The 23725-nt window shown below is 37.1% G+C and overlaps 1 protein-coding gene across 4 annotated transcripts; it reads left to right on the forward strand.

The window, feature by feature from the left end:
• Positions 1-304: 304 nt before the first annotated feature.
• On the forward strand, positions 305-23452 carry LOC128273993 (muscle calcium channel subunit alpha-1-like). Of its 4 annotated transcripts, none has more exons than XM_053012075.1 (26): positions 305-363; positions 437-772; positions 5136-5381; positions 7384-7490; positions 8628-8780; positions 8849-9042; positions 9376-9952; positions 11754-11979; positions 14224-14434; positions 14531-14551; positions 14628-14727; positions 15036-15318; positions 15498-15601; positions 17202-17322; positions 18897-19193; positions 19260-19347; positions 19431-19538; positions 19663-19715; positions 19793-19939; positions 20005-20479; positions 20545-20646; positions 21069-21257; positions 21579-21681; positions 21860-22683; positions 22915-22984; positions 23061-23452. In XM_053012075.1, the coding sequence occupies exons 2-26, from the start codon at positions 546-548 to the stop codon at positions 23330-23332; spliced, it is 5298 nt and encodes a 1765-aa protein (XP_052868035.1). In that variant the 5' UTR covers positions 305-363; positions 437-545; the 3' UTR covers positions 23333-23452. The 4 variants fall into 4 exon arrangements, 3 of the variants coding, with proteins under 3 accessions (XP_052868035.1, XP_052868034.1, XP_052868036.1); XM_053012074.1 differs by lacking the exon at positions 17202-17322 and adding an exon at positions 18486-18630; XR_008269281.1 differs by lacking the exons at positions 17202-17322; positions 21069-21257; positions 21579-21681; ... (1 more) ...; positions 22915-22984; positions 23061-23452 and adding an exon at positions 18486-18630 and having other exon boundaries at positions 20005-20292; positions 20369-20479; positions 20545-20642.
• Positions 23453-23725: the final 273 nt, after the last annotated feature.

Raw genomic sequence — 23725 nt, forward strand, 5'->3', positions numbered from 1 at the left:
AAGTATTATTAATCACTTCGTTTACTGTGCATGTTATATTTTATTTAGAAAAACTAAATTTAATATCAATCACCATACAAAGGATACAAAGATACCAAATTAATTCTAATGCATTGTTTAACTTTCTGTTATTTTTTTTTACTTGTAACAGTAATCTTAGTGTTCACTCCCGCTGTTCACAAACACGAACAATCACTACACCTGTCTTATATATTACTTTGTAAATAGAACAGCGCAATGAGATGAGATTTCGAGAGTAATCTTAGTTTGCCGTAATTTCACTGTTCAGTTTAATGTTGCTTTTCGTCGTGTGCGGTAGACTACTGTAACCTTGACATTACTATTCGCGAAATACCGTTCGTAGTAATAACATTATCCTGAACAATCTGTGCTCTGTCGACTCGCAACATCAATATTATTGTTTTTTTCTATTAAGGAGCGAGCTGTGTGGTATACGAGTTGGTAGACAATAACATTAGTCATGCACAAAAAATGAAATTTTGAATGCACAAACCCGAGCTAGTTTAAATCAAAGCTACGTGAAAATGGCTTTAACATCAGGCGATGGTGCAGCAACGCAAATGTTTCCGAATGGTGGTGGCCTGAGTGTTGACGATCAGTTGCCGAATGATGGAGCAGGAGCAAACAATCAGCTTAAGCGACCTCAAAGGCGACCAGGAAAAGTGTTGCCTGATCGACCACCACGTGTGTTTTACTGTCTCACATTAAAGAATCCTTTGCGAAAGCTGTGCATCAAAGTGGTTGAGTGGAAGTATGTGAGACTACTACTACTTAGGATTTTAGTTGTAATAGCCAAGAGCAACTATGTCGTTTTTTACGAAGCACAATAGCCTAAGCATCTTACAGCGTTTTACATTTTGAAATTGGTTTTGACTTGTCGTGGGCTCAAAACAATGTTTTTAATGTGCGAATATATATGTATGTGGCAACTCTGTACAACAGCATGTAGTATAACCCTGTCTCATTGAAATGTTTTAAAATCGTAACCCTGAACCATCTAGTAACCTCGTAAATCATCGTAAATTAATCACTTGGTAGCTACAGCTGACTAAAGAAAGTAGCAAATTGGAGTTGTCTTTCATCTCAGTACAACGATCATTTGAAACAAAAATAGGTTCTAAAAATACGTATTTGAATTAGAATTGTTGATTAATCCATACCGTGCGCGAAGTGATTAACACCAACTACATAGTTCCCAGAAGTTTCTTCATAGTCCAGAATATGTCCATTAATGAAGTAGACGGAAGCTGCAAACCGTGCGGCAAGATTTCCTAGTACTTTATATTGACGACATCATCATCGCATCGTCATCCAAGGAACCAAGAACACAACTACCACATATACGTGGTCTGATCAAAATTTTTTGCGACATTTGAATTTCCGTGGGCTATGTACGAAGGGTGATCAAAAAGTTTTGCGAAATTTGAATTTCTACGGGCTACGTATATCGTTTTTGTTGTGGCATTAGGTAGCTACATATGTCAGTGACTGATGGTGAAAATTTCGGCTATTTTGAGTAATCGGTCAATTTTTGACAGCTGTTTTGCTTGGACAAGATTTGGCCCATCGGCGATTTTTGTCTATTCCGAAAATTGGATGTCAAAGAATTTGTATCAAATTGTGTATAAAAAACGAAATTAGGAGCTCGGACGCAATCGAAATGTTGACTTTGGCTTATGGTGGAGCTATTCAGACCAAAAGCAGCGCTTATCAGTGGTTCAACCTTTTTTCAAAGGGCCAAGAAGATGTGAATGTGCCGAAATGTCGAAAAGCCATGTTTGGTTGAATGTGAACAGTTTTGCTTACAGTTTTCTTCGATTGCAGGATCGTGGTGTATCATGAGTTGTTGCCAAAGGATAGAACCGTCAATAAAAAATATTTCCTGCAATTTATGCACAATTCGCCTTAAGCAATGCGACACAAATGCCCGGATTTGTGGGAAAACCAAAATTGGTTGTCGCGCCCCTACTCACAGATCGTTGTTTCTGCCCGTTTTTTTGGCGTAAACAACACTCTAGTGATGCCAAAGCTGCCGTATTCTCTAGATCTGGCCCCTGTGACTTTTTCTTATACCTGGAACTGCAGGAGGCCATGAAAGGACGACGCTACGATACGATTTAGGAAATAAAGACGGCATCGAAGATGAGCCAAATCGAGTCCTAGCAAAACAAAAACCGAAATCAAAAATTGACCGAATTCTCAAAATGACCGAAATTTTCATCATAAGTTACTAACATGTGTAGCAACCTAATGCCACAAAAATTTTTGATCACCCCTCGTACATACAATAAAAGACGACGATTAACTTGTCGAAATGTGAATTCGGTCTTTCGGAGATACCATTCCTCGGACACCTGGTTACACCAGCAGGCCCACTTTCCGAGCATATTGAAGTGATCCTGCAGTTTGCCGCACTGTAGACGATCATGCAAGTAAAGATGTTCGAGCCGCTTTCGAGCATTTGGCACGTACAGTGGTTCTAGCTCACCCAATCAAGATCGCTGAATTTTACCTGCCGGTCGACGCATTCGACATCACCACAGGTAGCAGCGTCTCTAGTTCTCTAGTACTTTACGCTCGAAGGTAAGCAGTTGTTTCTCGTCGCTTCTCTTAAGGATCCAAGACTCGCACTCATACATAAGAACTGGACGTATGAGAGACTTGTAGATCCTGCACTTTGTTTGCCTAGCCAGCTGCTTCGAGTTCAAATGCCGTCTTAGGCCCAAAGTAGCACCGTTTAGCCGCCATGATTCGACGCAAGATTTCTGGTGTTGTGTCCCCATTTGGCAGGACGAGTGCACCGAATTAGACGAAATCGTCGACCAGTCCGTACTGTTGGCCACCATTAATTATGCTTTGGCCCTTTGGTCGGTCTTCATGTACTTTGTTTTGGAGCTGTTGATAACCAGCCCAAGCTTTGTTGCTTCTCCTTGCATCCTTGGTCAGCGACGTCCATATGCCTCCGTCCGGTGATGTCCAAATCGTCATCGTGTCCAAATCGGTCCCTCTCTTGGCTCGAATACCTCGACATGACATGGAGTTGTGCACCCTCATTCGTTTCTGGGTACCACTCAACGTCGCCTTCACCAAACGTATCAACTTGGTTATCATGACGACCAGCACCTCTCACCGCTTAATTCGGTCGTAAGCCTGCTTGAAGTCGATGAAAAGATGGTGTATCTGGACGTTGTACTCGCTTCCCCGCTGTAGGATTAGACTTAGGCTAAATATTTGGTCAGCTGTGGAGCGTGCAGAATGTTTTTGCGAAAACATTTGCGAATTACAGCTTGCGAGCGTTGGCATTAGATCCTGAAAGCAGCCATCATTTGTAAGAATACGACACGCTGGCGGGCACCTTCCGTTGATACTCTTGGGCCTGCGTACTTCGTCTAAAGAAAACATCAAGGCTTCTCCGGCAGAGCTTATATATGGAACAACTGTTGGAGCTAAACGCAGTAGGATAAAAGGGTCGAAAACAGTCCGAATATGAACTTTGGTTGCCCAACCGACAGCGGTGATTTTGACAGACGGTTGATACGAAGAATCTATACAGACTACACTCTGTCAACTTTCTATAGCCGCACCCACGTCTTTAACGTATCTTCCAAACCGTCTTTCTTATTCAACTTCTGGTTTTGGGACTTTATTAAGTAGGCAAAATGATAAATAAAACCATTCGTTTGGATTGAAGTTTTATGATTTCTAGTTTTTTTTTACCAAATACAATATAGGCACTGTCAACTTTCTATAGCCGCACTTTGAGTTTTGCTTCCGAGAGTAATTTTCATAACGATTTTTGCAAGTGAAATACTTAAATATTGCAAAAGGAAGTGTTATAAGTGAAAAAGAAAAAGGATTGATAGAGGCATATAGGCTGGAGGGTGTTGCTATTCCAGAAATGGCTCGAAGGATAAAGAGATCCATTAAAGTGGTCCGTAATTAGTCAAAGGATCCTAAACGGTATGCAACTATGCAGTGTACTCCGAAAAATCCAAGATGTCGAGCAGAACCAAGTGGAACATTGTTAAATTGGCATCAAATTCGACAATATCGCTATCAAAAATCAAATCTACACTGGATCTGGCAGTGAACAGGGAAGCTATTCGCAAGGTTTTCCAAAACAGCCTGAATATAACTCGAATACAAATGACCAAGGCACACCAATAAAAAAGTGTAGAATCTGCTAAACTGAACATGGAACGTCGGTGGGATATTGTATTTTTGGGTTTTCTTCTGCTTTTTGAAGAGCACATTTTGTATCAAAAGAACCAATTCTGTTTTCTGTTTTTTAGTGTAGGTGATCTTTTCTGATGAAAGAAAGTTTAATTTGGAGGGGCTTGATGGTCTAACAGGCTACTGGCGAGATTTACGCCAAGTTCCGGAGTACTTCTCCACCCGTAACTTTGGAGGAGGATCTCTGATGGTTTGGCTTGGGTTTGTTGGAGTATTAGTGGTAACGCAACTCAACGTTCGCACAGGGCGGTCTGAGAAATGTCAGTCAGTTGAATAGTAAACGTCAAATATATCACGCCAGACCGCGTGTGCTCGTTACACTAGATAGGCGTGTATTGTGTGTCTTCCTTAAAAGAGTTTCAACAGGGTTTTGCTCTACGGGCAAGCTCAATCTGGCTTTTACATCTTGTAAAATGGACTCTAACGATTACATCCAGACTTTAGACGACTGCCTGATCCCGTTTACAGCTGCCAACCGCCGAAACAAATTGGTTTTTCAACAAGATAATGCTAGCATTCACACCAGTTCGATAACTAGAACATGGTTTGCTTAGGTGGCCAGCGCGAAGTCCGGATCTAAATCCAGTTCAAAATGTCTGGGGAACATTGTGTAGCGACCCGACCCACCTCTCTAGCCTTGACTTTCGGTCGATCCAAGAGGAAGCGGCATTTTTGCACATACACACATATATATTTGCAATATATTTTTTTATTATTTTATATTTGTATAAGTTCGATCGATTTGCAATCTTGTCCATGTCATATTGTCTCCCTGTAAAAATAATCTGAAACAAAATATCAACCCTTTTTAGAAAAGTAAGGAAACTGGCAAAGTTTTTTTAATAATAATGCAATCTTTCTTTGTTTATTTTTATTTGTAGGGCGTTTGAGTACCTTATTTTATTGACAATATTCGCCAACTGTGTCGCTCTTGCGACCTACACACCTTTCCCCAACGGTGACTCTAACGCTACAAATGCACTGCTAGAAAAAGTAGAACTTGTTTTTTTGATAATTTTTACGCTCGAATGCGTGATGAAATTAATCGCATATGGATTTATAATGCATCCTGGAGCATATCTTCGAAGCAGATGGAATATGCTGGACTTTACAATCGTTCTAATTGGGTAAGCAAAACTCAATGTTTTCAATGAAAAAAGCATGTTCAATTGATTTCAAAATTACATTAAAGTTAACACAATTAAAGTAAACACGAGAACATAAGCTGTTGATTATTTGTTTACTCCCTAGTAGGTTTGTACATTTAAGTCGTATTAACAAGAAGTGCAAGCGAACTACATTAATCAAAACATTTCGAACAATGCATGGTTCAAATTTGCCATTTGTTGTCAGAAGCGATATGAATTAAGGTTTTAGGAGCTTTTTGTATACCACACCTTTCTGGTCCCATCAGACACACAGTATTGTCTTTTTGCCGAATCGATCTGGTTTTGCAGTCGAAGTAGATGATTTTCCCGAACTGACCCATGTTTTTTCCTTTAAGCATTCTCAAAATGAATCTACTTTCCATCCCCAATGACGATCTGATGAAGAAATGACTTCCTTTTGTACCTGTCGAGCAGAATTTAACATTTGGTTTTTCGGTTCTTCTGCTGTCTTGCGTTCAGTTTATGTGGTACCCATTTTTTAATCCCCAGGAGGACCAAATTCACACATAGAGCCATCAGTTTAACAATTCACTTTCACAGTTTTAGACCTGGTAAATGTCACAATCTTTTTTTATGAAATATGTGTTTGACAGCTACTTTCGTTACACATCTAACGCAGAATAGGTTTTTTGGTAACAGTGTAAGCAACACCTTTTTTAAGCATCTCGAAATCTCGAACATGCTCTTGCTGAGAGAACGTGTCAAGACCAAAAGCGACCTGGACAGACAAAAAAGTTTCATGATGAGGAATTGGCAGCATGGCTCGATCAGGCTGCATGTCAGGCGCAAAAAGAGTTTGCAAGAATGTTAGGAGTTGCCCGCCCAACAGTTTTCCATCGCCTGAGTGCCATGTGAATGATATGAAAAATGTCTTATTGGTGTTCAAATGTCATAATTATGTTCCACATGAATTAAAAGAAAGAGACATTGAGAGAAGGAAAACTATTTACGAATTAGTGCTTGCACGACAGAAAAGGATTCCGAATCGTCAATGGTGATGAAAAGTAGTTTTATTATGTGCATCCTAAACGCAAATAGCCTGGGTACAGCCTGGTGAACCAACCAACCAAAGCGAGATATTTAGTGTGGAATGTACAATGCCGTGCATATGGTGGGATATTTCATTTCATTTCATTTCATATATTTTCAATTGTTTGCCGGTGGCTTTACAATTTGAGCTTAAGTACTAGGGCCTTAAGTACTAGAGGCGGTGGAGGCGCGAAGGCGGAGCGGAAGGAGGAGACGGGTAGGTGGAAGTCAAAAAGGTGAAAGGTGTGGTGAAGTGAGTTTTTTAAACCCAATGAAACTATTGATGGACAATCTCATCGACAACAATTAATTCGTTTGTTCGATTAATTCGTAATTCAATTAACTCGAAAACGTTGGATGAGAACTGTCAGTTTTGAGTTACAGAGTATTAAAAATGGAAGTGAACAAAGAGAAAATACATTGGTACATTTTAAATCATTTGTTATAAGTAGCTTTCGTAAGGCTAAACACTAAATTCTGATCCTTACTGCCAACAACTGGACCGTTTGAAGATTGATCAGAAGCGGCCAGAATTGGACAACAGAAGACCTGTGTTTCATCAAAGAAGTCTAAAGTCTAGTCTAAAGAAGATGAGATCCAGAAAAGATTGTGAAAAACCATGACTAAAATTTTTGGGTCAATAAGTACCTATACTTCTATGAGAGAGCCGTTATGAAGTGACCATTAAAATGGCAACAAATTATACATCGAAACGCTGTGTATTTGACCCCGCTCGGATATGCCGAAACATCTTAAATAAGTTTTAAAATTTCCCGCCAAAAATAATGGTTTTCTTTTTCCCCGACCTAATATATTATATATATTTGATACTATCGTAATTAATTAAAATGGCCGCAATTATAAAAAATCATCAACAGAATCAGTCATAATGAACAAATATAACGACTAATAACCTTATTATCAAATGCAGCATGATCAGTACAACTTTATCCAGTATCATGAAGGATGGCTTTGACGTGAAAGCTCTCAGAGCATTTCGGGTGCTACGACCCCTGCGATTGGTTTCCGGAGTACCGAGTTAGTATTTTTATATTTTTATATAATTCTACAAGCACAATGCTTACCGAGCCCGTTGTATTTTGGAGAAAATATTGCATACACTCGATTCACAAACCAATAGCATTTCGCTTAATATTAATAATAATAATAGTAATAATTTAAAAATTGATAGTAAAAATTTATTCAGTTCAATTAAACAGTTCAATTGATTCAAACATAAAAAAAATCATAGTCTCTGAAACTCTGCCGCGTAGGTGGCCATTGGTTCGGTTCAGGAGGTTGGTTTGGCTGCAGGGAGTTGATGTGGTGTGGCTAACAATTCTGCCCGTGAAAAGCAACAAATATTAACATTGTCTTTGGTGCAGGCCAACTCCACTCGGCTAACTATTCAACAACGCAATACCATTACATTTTGTGTGTGGAATTAAATTTCTGCTGCCAAACAGTTGCAACTGTGTTGCCAATGCTGCTAACTGTTGCAAGAACACTTTCTGGCATGTTTTGAAAACTGGGAAAAACGTTGGTGCAAGTTGGTGCAAAAACGGATAGAATCGTGGTGGACTACTTTGAGGGGATGAAATGAATTAGAAGATTTTTTGAGTTCTAAGCAAAATGTCGTTATTTTGTTACCACAATAGCAGGTGCTCTTTTCCCAATCGTAGTAGTTGAATTAGAATTTTCGTGGGCTAGGTATTTCCATTTAGAATGTTTTGTGCCATAATGTTGGTAGTTATGATTCCCATATGTGTTATGTACCCAATTATGGTATGTATTATGTGTCGTTCTCAATTATGTATCCGGGGGAACACTAGAAGAATCTGTCATTAACATTGTAACCAAAGCTTCTCTTCAGCGACGTGCTCACTGTTGTCGGACGCTGCCCTGCCAGCTCGCTGGCTAAAGTCCTTTTAAGCCGTCGCAACACTCAATAGTTTATCTATTTTATCCACTGTTTTTCACCTCACAGCTCAATGGACTTGGTATCTCACTTATTCGATCACTTATCAAAATGTATTTGTAAACTATTTTAAACGCAAACTTAAACGTGCAATTTTTTAAATCTGTTTGGAATGGAAGTGTATGCTTTTTAAATGTTTTTTTGTCTTGTCTGGATTTGAATGTAGCACTCATTCTTAAATATTTCGTTCTGAACAGGCCTACAAGTGGTGCTTAATTCTATTTTACGTGCCATGGTTCCGTTGCTGCACATTGCTCTGTTGGTACTGTTCGTAATTATTATTTACGCTATTATTGGATTGGAACTTTTTTCTGGCAAAATGCACAAGACGTGCTTCCACAACGTTACAGGTAACTTAATGATTGCGAATCTGAATAGGAAATGAATACATACTTATTTTACTACTACCCATTGCTAGGAGATATGATGGAAAATCCTACACCATGTGGTGAGGGGGGCTATCAGTGTAACTCGATTGGATCTCAATACGTGTGCCGTTTCTACTGGGAAGGTCCCAATGCTGGCATTACCAACTTTGACAACTTTGGCTTATCAATGCTGACTGTATTTCAGTGCATCACTTTAGAGGGATGGACAGACATGTTGTATTACGTAAGTCACGTTAAACCTCAATTATAAAATAAATAAGTCCTTTGAATAGTATAATTGTTTTTCTTAAAAAAAAATGAAGAATTAACCTTTCAAATAAATGTTCAAGCATCAAAAAATATTAGGCCGTTTTTATTTGAAAACCAAATGGAAAAAAAGAATCTTTCGTGGCGAACACTGTAATAAATTATATAATTATAATTACATTTTATATAATAAAATATTTACGCACATGTAGTAAATTACTATTATTTTTCATTAATATTATTTACATCTTTTTCCTATAATGTAGCTTATATTCTTCATTGTTTCATTTTCTTCACTGACGGCCTTTAGATTGAAGATGCTATGGGAAGCAATTGGCAGTGGATTTACTTCGTATCGATGGTAATTCTAGGAGCGTTTTTCGTCATGAATTTAATTCTCGGTGTTCTTAGTGGAGAATTTTCAAAGGAGCGCACGAAAGCAAAGTCTCGTGGAGATTTTCAGAAGCTCCGCGAAAAACAGCGTATCGAAGAAGATTTGAAAGGATACTTGGATTGGATCACCCAAGCAGAAGATATAGATACGTACCAGGATCCTCCATTACCGGGGAAAATCCAAGATAGTAAAATAAACAGCATCAATGCAAATATTGGAAATCCGACTAAAACTAGTGTCGAAGGATCACCATTTCACTCTGCAAATGACAATCCGGATGCAACAATGGATAGTGTGCAGCAACCATCGAACTCGTGGTACGATCGACGATTGCGAGCATGGGACCGACTAAATCGTAAAATGAGGCGAGCTTGTCGAAAAGCTGTAAAATCCCAAGCATTCTATTGGTTAATAATTGTGCTGGTATTTCTTAACACTGGCGTGTTGGCAACTGAGCATTATCATCAACCAAAGTGGCTGGATGATTTTCAAGGTAAGGATCTATACATAGCAATAATATGTTATTAACGGGCTGTCACAATACGAGTGTATGAAAAAAACAACGTTTCATAATTCGATTAAAAGAAAGCTATATGTTATTATTTTTAGATGTAGTTACATTAGTGTGGAGCACCAAAGCACAGTGATAACGATTCGCACTGCATAATTGCACGTTCTATCGCCGCACGAAACCAGACCGCTCGACTATTGCGTTACTCAACTTGATCGTTATGAGTTTAATTAGTGATATCTAGCTCCATTCGAGCGCCTGGAGCTCACAAATTTTGGAGTTGTGGAACGATGGAAAGTAAACTGACATACAGTAACTCGATGCATACTTGCAGGGAGCCAACCAAGTACGCCCGCATGTAAGCACGAATTAGATAAATAATTGTACGACTGTTTGCCGAAAAAGTATTATTATTTTCAACCGGTTAAGCTGCACCGGTTTAAAAAAGCAGTTTTACTGCTGTTAATAGCTCATTAATCAAAACTGTGAATGGTAAAATAATCCCACTAACACGTCTAATTAAAAAAACATGTTAAAATAAACCTACTTAAAAATCTCTGTTCTTGTTTTACAAAGTTTTAAAGTCAAGGTCAAAATAAAAATAAAACCGGAAACATATTGTAGACATGTTTGAGCTTTTAAGCGGTTTTCTGAAAATAATTGACATAGATGGCAAAACCATTTCTTTCATCTGCCATCCATTTTAAGAATTCCTGAGCGAAAGTTTAGTGACTGACCGTAGACTATTTCGATTGCAACTGACATTTGAACAAAACAGCAAGCCTACTTTTAAAGCGATCCTTTTTTGAAGAAATTGCTGCATTAGATTAGACCAGGCATTAGATACCCCCGCTGATAGAGCAGGCGGTAGTGCTCTTCGCTGTCACGCAGCTGGCCTGGGTTCGCATCCCTGGATCGGTTGTCACTCAACCTGCCATGGTTTCGATTCCCGATACCGGCGTGACAGGGGGGTTGGCGCGGGACCAACAACCCCGCCCGTCAAAACGAACTGTTACAGAAAGCATCCAGAGATTAACATTGTCTCTGGTGCAGTATAAGACTGCCCAGCGGTAGTTTCCGAAGAAGAGGAAGAAGATTAGACCAGCAAACTACGAATACAGACTATTTGAAACCAAACCTTACAATTTTTCACTATGCATGAAAATATACTGTTGTTCTTTCTTAGGCCTGACTAAACAAGTAGTACCGCTTATAGCTTTTTTGGAAATTTCTGGTTTTAGTGTGATTTGATGGTGTTTGCTCACCTGTTATTCTTCATAATATATGTTGTGCTACTTTATTACAACTCGATAGCTACCAAAAACATTCGACATGGATAAGAGCTATGTGAATTTGTTTTTATAATAAAGATACTTTTTGCATTATGTTTAATCACATTTCATCTGTTTGACGCTTAAAGCATTGATTTAGCGATATCTTTTATAACTTGCACCGGGTCATTCATCATCAGCCTAGTTTTAAGTTAACACCAGTCAACTCTTGCCTGAGCCCAGAATACACAAACTACACCGATGTTAACGCCGTACGCCGTCAGTCTTTCGGTAACTCTCCAGGCTGTCCACTTGAGTCACTGAAAATCTATTCTAAATCATATAATACAATCATACCTGTCGTGTTTCCACCACCATACAATTTTCCTTCTCAATACACTGCTAAAAAGCACAACGGGCTCACAATATAACTTTATCTTATCTTTAAAGGCTTATTTCCAGTCTGATATCACAAAAGCTTTACGATTTACTCCATTTCTTCATCCTTTCAGAATATACCAACATGTTTTTCGTGGCGCTCTTTTCACTTGAAATGTTTCTTAAAATGTACAGCCTAGGATTGCAGGGATACTACGTGTCGCTGTTCAATCGCTTTGATTGCTTCGTCGTCATAGGCAGTGTTATCGAAGTGCTGCTGACCAACACTCAAATGATGCCTCCATTAGGCATCTCTGTACTGCGTTGCGTTCGTCTATTGCGCGTCTTCAAAGTGACAAAGTAGGTTCTAAACATCGTAAGCCTTTATTTACACCTTGAATAACATAAGGTTGGGGAATATAATCCATAATTTTCCCGGTAGATGCCTTTAATGATGGATATCTCGTGATGGATATCGATATCGTACAGTTTCAAGTTTCAACTCGTTATAAAGCTAATATCTGAGATTTAAAAATCTCATTTCCCTGTTTTTTGTTTGTTGCATTCGTGTGTGAATTACAGGGTGTTAACTATGCGAGTGAACAAAGAGAAAATTCGGTACATTTTACAGTTTTTCTTTGATAAAGGCGAAATTTCATGCTAGGCTGCTGAAATTGTGCATGGTGTTTATGGTGCTGATACTCAAACAGCTAGTAACGTGCAATTTTGGTTTCGTCGACCCGTTTCAGTTATTTGCTTATGTTTAAGCAGCACCTCGGACAGGCAGATCCGTTGTCGAAAATGTCGATAAAACCTCAGAAATAATCATAGTTGATCGGCATGTTAGTAGTTGTAGCTTCGCAAAGTAGCTAAAGATTAACCATCAAACAGTTTTAAGCCATTTGCACAAAGCTGGATTTAGACAGAAGCTCGATGTTTGAGTGGCACAAATTAACACAAAAAACCTGATGGATAGAATTTCCATCTGCGGAGTTTTGGTCAAACGGAATGAATTCGACCCATTACTTAAACTGATGGGTACTGGCAATGAAAAATGGGTTACTAACGACAATATTGTGTCAAAACGATCGTGGTCGTAGCTTGGTAAAAATTGGATTCCATTGGAAGAAAATTGACAATTTTCCACAATTCTTTTTCGAGTATATATTTGAATATGAATGTTAATGGATATTAGAATTCGGGTTCTGTATTCAGCTTAGTAACTATAACTGGAAGGCCAGACGAACTGTAACTCCGAGAGTAAAAATGTCAAATCGTATGCGCTTATGTCAAAAAGTTTTTGTTACGGTTCGTCAGGCCCTCCAGTAATACGTATCCATAAATTAAAGGGTGTGCCTGTCAAAAATTGGTCAAACAAAAAAATGTGTAAATCAGTCAAACGTTTTATCAAAAGATCAAGTAATATTTCTTTTGAAAGCTCATTTTATACAGAATATGTAAAAAAAATATCATTCAACCCTCCGTCTTAAGGAATGCGAGTTGCCGGACCTTTCGTTTTACTCCTTTCATCAACTCTTGCAGCGTTTTCATGGTCGCTTTCTTCGCTGCAGAACGCCAGTTTTTTTTTTTAAATTCCATCTCGCTGACAGCTGTTTTACGAGTCTTCTTGAGGTTCCGTTTGACGATGGCTCAATATTTTTCGATTGGGCGAAGTTCTGGCGTGTTGGGAGGGTTCATGTCTTTAGGCACCACTTGGATGTTGTTTGCGGCATACCGCTCCATGGCCTTTTTCCATAATTACAAGATTACAATTATAAGTCCAGCCAAAACAGAAAAAAACCTTTATACTTTTTTAGGAAAGGTAAAAGACGTTTATTTAGGCACTCTCGGACGTAAATTTCCTGGTTGATGGGATGGATGGATGGTTGTTTGAAGTTTGACTTGACGTAGGTTTCATCATCCTGCACTACGCAGAAAATTTCGTTAACATCTCTATGCACAGATTCCGCGATCGTTTTCTGGCCGACATGTTTTGCTTGTCGTTATGATTTGTAGTCACTACTTTCTTGCAGGTAGTCAGAGCAGGTAGTGCAAGATCTTGATACGTTGCTTCTCTTGATTCGACGGCATTTCCACAAATGAAGGGCAAATGTCAAAATCGAATAATATGTATGATACTACACAAAAACATCTTTAAAATGAGAGGTGTACAAGATTTTTTGATACACTATGAAAAATAATGCGTCAAGTTGAAGTTGACCAATTTTTGACAGGCACACCCTTTATTTTAAAAATAACTTTTTCGATTTCGTACGATGAGATCAGGGAGACCATACTGAATAATAAAGTGTAATGAAATACACCGTAAAGTTATGTTTTTCTTATCGAAGCTCAAAATTTATTGAACAACACAGTATTTTATTTTTACGTTGCAAACTAACACCCGTTAAATCGAAATGCTATGGTTATTACTTCCATTTGTGCCATGGTTGTTGCTATTGTTCAGAAATACTATAAGTTTAAAATAAATTTTCATTAACTAAGGGAGACAAAATGTTCGACCAGTATTGGGAAAGTATTGCTTTGCAACTGTATTGTATTATTTCCTTGATACCTGTTATTCTTTTTATTTTGATATTTTAGATATTGGCAATCATTGTCAAACCTAGTGGCTTCGTTGCTGAATTCAATTCAATCTATTGCGTCGCTGCTATTGTTACTCTTCTTATTCATCGTTATATTCGCCCTTCTTGGTATGCAAGTTTTTGGTGGCCGATTCATCTTTAACTCTATGGACAATAAACCGCGTTCTAATTTTGATAGCTTTATGCAGAGCCTATTAACTGTTTTCCAGGTAAATATATGTGTAATTTGAAGTTACAAAACAGCTTTTTCCGTTACTTGTTCATAAAATATTCTATAGCACATTTTCCTTTTTTAATTTTTTTAGATATTAACAGGAGAGGATTGGGTAAACATTTTAAAGCAATTCAGTTCCTAACCGACGACTTGATTGAATGTTTATTCAATATTGATTTTGTTCCTAGAATGCGGTTATGTACGACGGGATCCAAGCATACGGCGGTGTGGCTTCGTTTGGAATATTAGCCAGCGTTTACTTTATTATTCTATTCATTTGCGGCAACTGTATCCTTTTAAAGTGTCTGTGAATTCTAATTTTAAATTTCGAGATGGTTTTGCCTATGAAAAAAGGTTTTCAAATGGATAGCATATTGTAATTTCCAAGTATAATAACTTTTAGCATAGTTCCTGTTTTTTACAAACTAACCGACCGTCATTGCCTTTTATATCTAAGCAAATATAATAGATTAAAGATTCCAAAAGCTTGGTTAAACATAATAGCACTTGATATAATTTTTTTCAAAATCAATCATCATTTCAATATTTTTTAAAAGAACTTTTTGAACATTCCTTAACCTCTCTGTATAAAAAAGATATTTTACTAAATGTTTTCCTCGCAATTGCCGTTGACAATCTAGCTGATGCGGAATCACTGACAGCAGTTGAAAAAGATGATGATCCAGATACGGAGTTGGATAGTTTAAGCAACAAACCCGATAACAATACAGACGATGACGACAACGAAGGAGAAGAAGATGAGACACAGGAAGCCGTAGACGAAATCGTCGGAGAAAACAATGGACTGCAAAGCAGGCTTGATCAGGATCTTCGTTTGAAAAATAACGATAATGAAATCGTGGACAAGACTAGTAAAAAGTTCGGGACATTAAGGGATATTTATTAAGATATTGTGTCAGATCGATTGATAGAACAGTCTTTGTACAATAATTAAATTTGAGAAAATACTTATTGATCTAGCACAATATCTCGAAAATTCAGCATGTTGGGCTATATACACTAATCAGTGTTTGCTATTACTCGTGTTCTGCTTTCAGCATTTTTGCCGTGAAATCTATCACCAGTGCCAACAACACTAAAACTGCATCAACCGCGATCGATGATACACAAAAAACGCGCATCAGTAGAGTAGTTATCCAAGGTATTCCATACTTTTACGTATTTTACATTACTCACGAGTTAATAACAATTTGACTCAGATGATGTATAGTATATCCTACATATATCAACCAAAATTTTGTGATGTTATGGTACTAATTATATTTTAACATAAACACATTTCTGCAACGGTTGAGAATTGATGCTTACCATATACTATACGTTACTATTACATTTTTTATCCCACAAATATGTTAATACAAACAATGCCCCAATCATCCTGAATCTTTCTAACATTGTTTAAAGCCGGAATTTAAATTGTTTTATTCAGACAGCATAAGGACAGACTAAAAGGAAATTTGAATCCACTCAAGCATTTTATTCAGATTTATTCGCGAACCTACGAGCCTTTTAAAGTGCAGGACGGTATTCAGCAAGGACTCGGGTTGAAAGACTATCAGTAAGATGAATCCTCAGCCATGACTACAAACAAACCACTCGAAGAGACATACGGTATCTGTACAGATCATCATCGATGGTGATTGGTACCCCACAAACACGATATGAGAAACTTGTGAGAGACCTGCGATCTGTCCGGTAGATGATGTAGTTCTCCGGGCTCAACAGAGAGGAAACATTATTGCCCTTAAATCCACTCTCTATGAGCACTACAATATCGTAAAGTCCTACTAGGCCAACTAGTGACGCCTCATCTCGCCTACATAAAGTGTGAGCAATAGATGTTCGGGGCAGTTATAAAGTAAAGAATATTTAGTGACTAAAGTATATTTAGTATAAATCAATTTGGGGTTTTAAAAAACTGCCTTCGCCATCACCCATCACTAACGGCTTATTTTCATTTATTCTCCTTAAGCATGGACAGTAGAGTTTTTATTAAACATTAAAGTAGTCTTTCTTACCCATTAAAGGCAAAAGAAGCATCTCTCAATTGACCACTAAATGTTACTAAATGCTATTTCCTACTTTCAAGACACGCGTTGCTCAAATATCTGTTTTAAACAGTACACCAGTTTTACTATCCAATTTTTATTGCTCGCAATTTACATCATTTACGGAATGGCTCAAATTCATACCATTCGGTTCATCATACTTATTATTATTCTTTACTACATATTCTCTTTTCATCATACTTCTGTCCATTTGGATTGTACATTTCAAATATGCTATTTCATTTGGCTATAAAAAAGAAAACGGCCAAATATTTTTCGATGCTTAAATATTTATTTGGAAAGTTAATTCATGACATTTTTTATGAAAAACAATCTAGGTCAATTGTCCATCAAGACTGGTGGCAGTAGCCCGGTCAGTCGGGGTGTACATTTTCGATTGTCTCTGGTTCTATCTCGGCAATAACCATGTCTTGAGTCTTGAGCTGTATTTGAAATAGATTTTCACAAGAGGTAAAAACAAAGACAAATCCATAGACAGAACTACAGAAGCGCTGGGAAGGATGGGTTCTGCATGAAAAGTATTTAACATCTTTTTTATATCAATACTGCTTTGTACTATATTCTCGACTTCAAAACTATAGTTAATTGGGTTTTTTCCAAGGAACGTGTTTTTCAGCCTTTTTTTACCACACAAAATTAACTTATAGTCATGTTTGTTAATCATTGCTGCAGCTCAAAGGAGTGCTACAAAACACCCTGCACTTCCACGACGCATGGCTCACATCGGTTTAAAAGCAAAGAAATATCGCGAGCCGCCGAAAACTGCTCTTTTCATTCTTTCAAACACTAACAGGTGAATGATGTTTTTATATTTGATAAATTTTACAATACAATAATAACATTAATAATTGAAGATATAAATTCGTTTCTAACTGTTTTGACACAACGCATACGTAAATAAAACATCATGAGATCTCTGCTGAATCTCTTATTGGTACTTAAATATAAACTTACAATGTTTTATAGCTAAGTGACGCTCCGTCATCTACAAGCAGAGAACAGCCAAGTCTCTTATGGTTAACATGGGCTGAAGTCCCTGGCCTAAGGAAGAGTTTTAGTCAAAGTTGGATTTGTTTAGCAACGTAATCGCCTTCAAGAGCCACACAATCATTCCAGGGCCGCTCTATCATTTCAAAACCTCTTTTGTAGACCGATTAATCTTTTGCCTTAAAATAGGCATCATTCATTCGAGCGAAATTTCTTACCGACGAGCATTTTTTTTGTTTTGAGGTCTGCGAATAGCCAGTAGTCGCTGAGAGCAAAATCTGGCAAATACGGTGGATGTTGGAGCAATTCGGAGTTCAATTCGTGTAGTTTTGACAATGTTTTGATGGACCTGTTGACACCTGAGTCACCTGGTGCGTTGTATTGATGAAGCAACATTTGTTTTTTCGCCGTATGCGGTCGTTTTTTTTGCATTTTCGGCCTTCAAACGCTCCAGTAACGCTATATAATTTTCCCTGTTGTTGGTATTTCCCTTCTCAAGATAGTCGATTAATATTCATCCACGCATATCCCAAAACACCGAGGTCATAACCCAAAATACCGAATTGTGCGCTTGCGCTTAAGTAGCGCAAATCGAAAATCGAGTATACGTAGTCCGCGGAAATACACAATTATCAGAACTTTTTGAACACACCACGTATCTTGAGTGCAAATAGTCCATGCATTATCCGTTTTGTTCATCATTCTTCTGTAGTTTGTTAAGTACAAAAACAATAATTAACTGTATGTTTATGCGCCAGTAACCATACATTAAATTTATTTAAAAGTTATATTATTAATCGTAGTTTTTCATTATTAACTATAAACGCTATAAAAATAACTTTCCTTTTAAGAATAATTCAAGCCGCTATAACTGCTTACATATTAATTTCTTTATTAATAATTTTATATTCAGTGTATTAAGTTATGTTTTAAATTATATACGTTTAGATGATGATTCCATTATTTCAGATAGCTGTGAAGCAATCGAAATACCAAATGATCACGTTTCTGTTCATACGACCTATGCCAAACGATTGTCAGAAGCCGTGGTATCCAGCAGCCCTATACCGGTATCGGACGAAAAATCGCTTTTTCTTCTGAAACCTACAAACAGGTTAAGAATGCTGTTCTTCATAAATCAAGCTGCTTCCTAAATATGCAATTTTATTAGTATACTTTATTTCGATTTTTTTAATCCAAGTTATGTTCAAGTTAAGTCAATGCAATTAAACCGTCGATGTGCTTCTACCACAGTTATAACATTCCGCGTATTTTGACTAAAAACTAATAGGCTCTGTTGAAAGTTGTTTCTTAGACTTATCTCAAATGTCGAAAAACTAAAATAATAAGAATAATAAGGTTTACTTTGATTTGAACTAGGTTCCGCCTGTTGTGCCATTGGCTATGCAATCATACCGTATTTGGTAACATCATTCTATTGTGCATCATGCTGTCTTCGGTGATGTTGGCTGCTGAGGACCCATTAAATGCAAATTCGGAGCGAAATCAAATTCTCAACCAGTTTGATTTCTTTTTCACTGCGGTCTTTGCTATTGAACTGATTTTGAAAGTAATTGCTTATGGATTTATCCTTCATAAAGGCGCATTTTGCCGTTCAGCATTTAATTTGTTAGATCTCCTGGTTGTCAGTGTGTCGTTAATATCGATGTTCTTCAGGTAGGCTGAACACTTTAAAAATATTGTTTATTTTCACTAACTGATTCTATTTCAACGTTTACACAGTTCAGGCACCATATCGGTTGTAAAAATTCTTCGAGTTCTACGCGTTTTGCGACCACTGAGAGCAATAAACAGAGCAAAAGGATTGAAGGTAATGCAGCAACGTAGAAGTTTACTCGATATAAATATAAGAACTGTGATTTATGCTTTAATAATTTGATTATTTTTTTAAAGCATGTTGTACAATGTGTTATTGTTGCGGTTAAGACTATTGGAAACATCGTTCTAGTAACGTTCTTACTACAGTTTATGTTTGCTGTTATAGGAGTACAACTCTTTAAGGTAAGTAATAATCACCTCATTCAAAACAGTTTCGTTCTATGATAAATTTTCAAATTTGTCTATAGTAATTTAAAAACGGTAAAAAGTTGAGATAGGATATTTTATTCTTTCTACGTTCTTTCAGGGTAAATTCTTTTCATGTTCCGACCGCTCTAAATACGAAGAATCAGACTGTCAGTGAGTAATTTTAAATCATCTTAGTAAAAACGTACCAGCTGAACAATTATTACGCTTTTATTTATGTATTTTTTAAGTGGCACATACCTAGTTTTTGAAGATGGTAATGTGGACAAACCAGTTTCAAAGGAAAGAGAATGGTCTAACAATAGATTTCATTTCGATGACGTGCAGAAAGCTATGCTGACTCTTTTCACAGTTTCTACCTTCGAAGGATGGCCATCGTAAGTAACAACCAGCTGAAAATTATACCATGTTTTATTTTACAGTTATCCTATGCTTTTCCTAGTCTTTTGTATGTGTCTATAGACTCTCACACAGAAAATTTCGGACCAATTTATAACTATAGGCCGCTAGTAGCAACTTACTACATAATCTACATCATTGTAATCGCCTTCTTCATGGTGAATATTTTCGTCGGTTTCGTGATTGTAACATTTCAAAATGAAGGTGAACAAGAGTATAAAAACTGTGACCTGGATAAAAATCAGCGTAATTGCATCGAGTTTGCAATTAAAGCGAAACCTGTACGGCGCTATATTCCGAATGACGATAGGATACAGTACAAAGTGTGGTGGTTTGTCACATCGCAGTTGTTTGAGTATACAATATTTATTTTAATTATGGTAAATACTATTACTCTTTCCATGAAGTTTTATCGGCAACCACAGCCGTATTCTGAATGGCTAGATTTTTTTAACTTACTTTTCACTGCTGTGTTTGCGTTGGAATTCGTTTTTAAACTCGCTGCCTTCAGATTTCAGGTATTGAAGAAAACAAATTAAGCATATCTTTCGGAATTTTAGATGTATTTTTGTTTTGTCTATAGAACTACTTCGGAGATGCGTGGAATGTGTTTGATTTCATAATTGTTTTGGGAAGTTTTATCGACATCGTTTATTCGGAAGTGACTACTAGTAGCGGCACAAAGGTACTTTTCAAACAATTTCCGTCATGCTTTTCAACTTACAGTTTTCTTTCGAATACAATCGTGTGGTCTTCTAGAGGTCCCTATTGCTGTAGTCAAAAATTTGCTTTGGTATTCTAATCATAATTAACAATAAAATTATGGTTTGGCAAATTACAGTTTTGCAACACCAGTTTAAACTCGAAACATTCTCAATGAAAATGTAAATTTAGTTGAAACTTTATTTTATTACATGTTATGTAAATTCTTTTTTCACTTTTAAACGCTGCAAAACGTGCTTTTAAGCTACAAAAGATGCAAAAAGTGCAGCACAATATTTCCGGTAACGAATATTGCCCCATTCGATTGTACGAAACATGTGATTTTAGATAGGGTAATGTACTATTTCACTTCATGTATTAATAAATAAATATTTATCTCCACAGGGTGCATCTACAATTATATCTATAAATTTCTTTCGATTATTCCGAGTCATGCGTCTTATAAAACTATTGGCACGCGGAGAAGGTATCCGAACACTCTTGTGGACTTTTATAAAATCCTTCCAAGCTCTCCCTTATGTTGCGTTGTTGATAGTGATGTTATTTTTCATTTATGCAGTGATTGGTATGCAGGTAAGTAAGATATTTCCTATTTTTCTGTAAAATATACAGTGTTTTTCAAGGATTCATAGACATTTTAACGTGCAGCCGCCAACATGAATAAAAAACAATTTAGTTCGAATTCCGGGACCGGTTGTCACGCAACCGATCATGGTTTGGAAGAATGGTTCGAAGAAGAAGAACTTTAGCCATAAAACGATCCTTGAATTACAACATCCTGAATAATGCGTTTTGTTATGTTTTTTAAATTTTACCATCCTGTCGAAACACAGTGTGCTTGCATGAATGGAGGAAGAAAGGCATTGCATAACTGATTTTTTCCTCTGTCCCCAGGTTTTTGGTCGTATCGCCTTGGATGACGAAACGGCGATACATAGAAACAATAACTTTCAAACCTTTCCCCAAGCCATTTTGGTTTTGTTTAGATCTGCTACTGGTATGTATTTTTGTTCCTCTTTTTAACAAGCATTTCCTTTTGATACAATTTCTTTATATTTTTCACAAAAATGCTCTTATGGAATTCCAACATACAAGTACATAACGTATATGATATTGTTTTCTAAAATTATATATTTGATATAATGGTTTTGTTTTGTTTTTTCTTTTAATTGCAGGAGAGGCTTGGCAAGACATAATGCTGGATTGCTCCTCTAGAGCAGAAGTGCGGTGTGATGAAAACTCAGAAGATAAAGAGTCGAAAGAAGGGTGTGGATCGAATTTTGCTTTTCCTTATTTTATTTCGTTCTATGTGCTTTGTTCCTTCCTTATTATCAATTTATTTGTTGCTGTCATTATGGATAATTTTGACTACTTAACACGTGATTGGTCCATCCTCGGTCCACACCATCTAGACGAATTCGTACGCCTATGGAGCGAGTACGATCCAGACGCCAAAGGTCGAATCAAGCATCTAGATGTCGTAACCTTGTTACGTAAAATATCTCCACCGCTCGGATTCGGCAAGTTATGTCCACACAGGGTGGCTTGCAAGCGTTTGGTATCGATGAACATGCCGCTAAATAGCGACGGCACGGTTCTGTTTAATGCGACGTTATTTGCGGTGGTACGCACATCGCTAAAGATCAAAACCGAAGGCAACATCGATGAAGCTAACATCGAGTTACGCCACATTATCAAACAAATTTGGAAACGCACAAGCAACAAATTGTTGGATCAAGTAGTGCCGCCTCCGGGCATAGATGACGAGGTAACAGTTGGAAAGTTCTACGCAACATATCTCATACAAGATTACTTTCGGCGCTTTAAAAAACGTAAAAACTTCGAACGTTCTGGCGAAACTAGCTCGAATATGAAGTCGGAAATTACATTGATGGCAGGACTTCGAGTGCTACAGAGAAAGGAACCGAAATTGAGACGAAAAATTTCCGGTACATTACACGAAAGTGCCTCATCAATCAATCCAGAGCCAACGCACAGGGTAAGGCTTATATGGAAAATAAGACAACTCATTCCATTTATCTATGATAAGATATGACAAGCAGACGGTATTGAAACATTTTTGAGTTTTAAAAATGTTTATTTCTCCAACAAAAAATTCCGATTTACGCTGGGCAGCGCTCAGTGCTTTGCATATGTACAATTAATATGTAGGAATCAATTAGAATTTTCGTTATGAGTAGTAAAAGGATGCATTTATTCTTATTCACAGAGAAATCATAAACTTTTCGGTATTACATGGACAACATCTTCCATGCTCAAGAAACGATGTTTCAAACATGGCAAGTAAAAGTAAAATTTAGTAAAAGTGTTTAAAATAATAATATTTACTTTTTTACACCTTGTACTCCTAAACAGAAGCAATTTTAAATCGTGTTGGAAAAGAAAGGAAACCTACAAAAACCCCTGGGAATTATACTACACTCAACAAAGGTTTCCTGGATATCAACCAAGCTTTGCTATTCGGTTATAGTCTATCTCATGATCACGATCTTTTAAGTGAACATTTCGCTAATGGAACAAACGTTATACTTAGTGACTGCGATGAAAAACTTAATCCTTTGTGTTTTGGAGAAATTTATTCCCAGCAAACAGGTCGTGTTTTTAATGCAAAAGAAAGTGATGCTTAAACAGTTTCACATTAGTAGTACCTGGAATAAGTTTACAATTATTTATTTAAAAATGAGTGTTAAGTTACTAAGTCAATCTTGATTTTTTATATCGAACTAGTAAGAAATAAATATTTCTTCAACCACTTAAAAGTTGTACAGGGTGGCCCAGCCCGAATTCTTTTTTCTATTTGGTTATAAAATAAAAACGGCTCAATACTTTTCGATGCTTGAACTTTTATCCGAAAAGTTGATTCTTCAATTTTGTTTTATGTAAAACAATTTCGGTCAAATGTCTACCACAATTGGTTTGGCAGTAGCCCATTCGGTCGACCTATTTTTGAGTACGTTTTCGACTGTATCTGGTCCTATTTCGTCAATAGCAACTTGAATTTCGGTCTTAAGGTTGTCAAC

This window comes from Anopheles cruzii, chromosome 3 (genome assembly GCF_943734635.1).
Source record: "Anopheles cruzii chromosome 3, idAnoCruzAS_RS32_06, whole genome shotgun sequence".
Taxonomy (NCBI): Eukaryota; Metazoa; Arthropoda; class Insecta; order Diptera; family Culicidae; genus Anopheles; species Anopheles cruzii.

Excerpts from the sequence above, each read along its gene's own strand:
- LOC128273993 (XM_053012074.1), top strand. The coding sequence starts at position 546 with ATGGCTTTAACATCAGGCGATGGTGCAGCAACGCAAATGTTTCCGAAT. Across the intron at positions 15,319-15,497 it reads GTGGACAAGACTAGTAAAAA|CATTTTTGCCGTGAAATCTA; the intron begins GTTCGGGACATT and ends TTCTGCTTTCAG. Across the intron at positions 18,631-18,896 it reads CTTCTGAAACCTACAAACAG|GTTCCGCCTGTTGTGCCATT; the intron begins GTTAAGAATGCT and ends GATTTGAACTAG.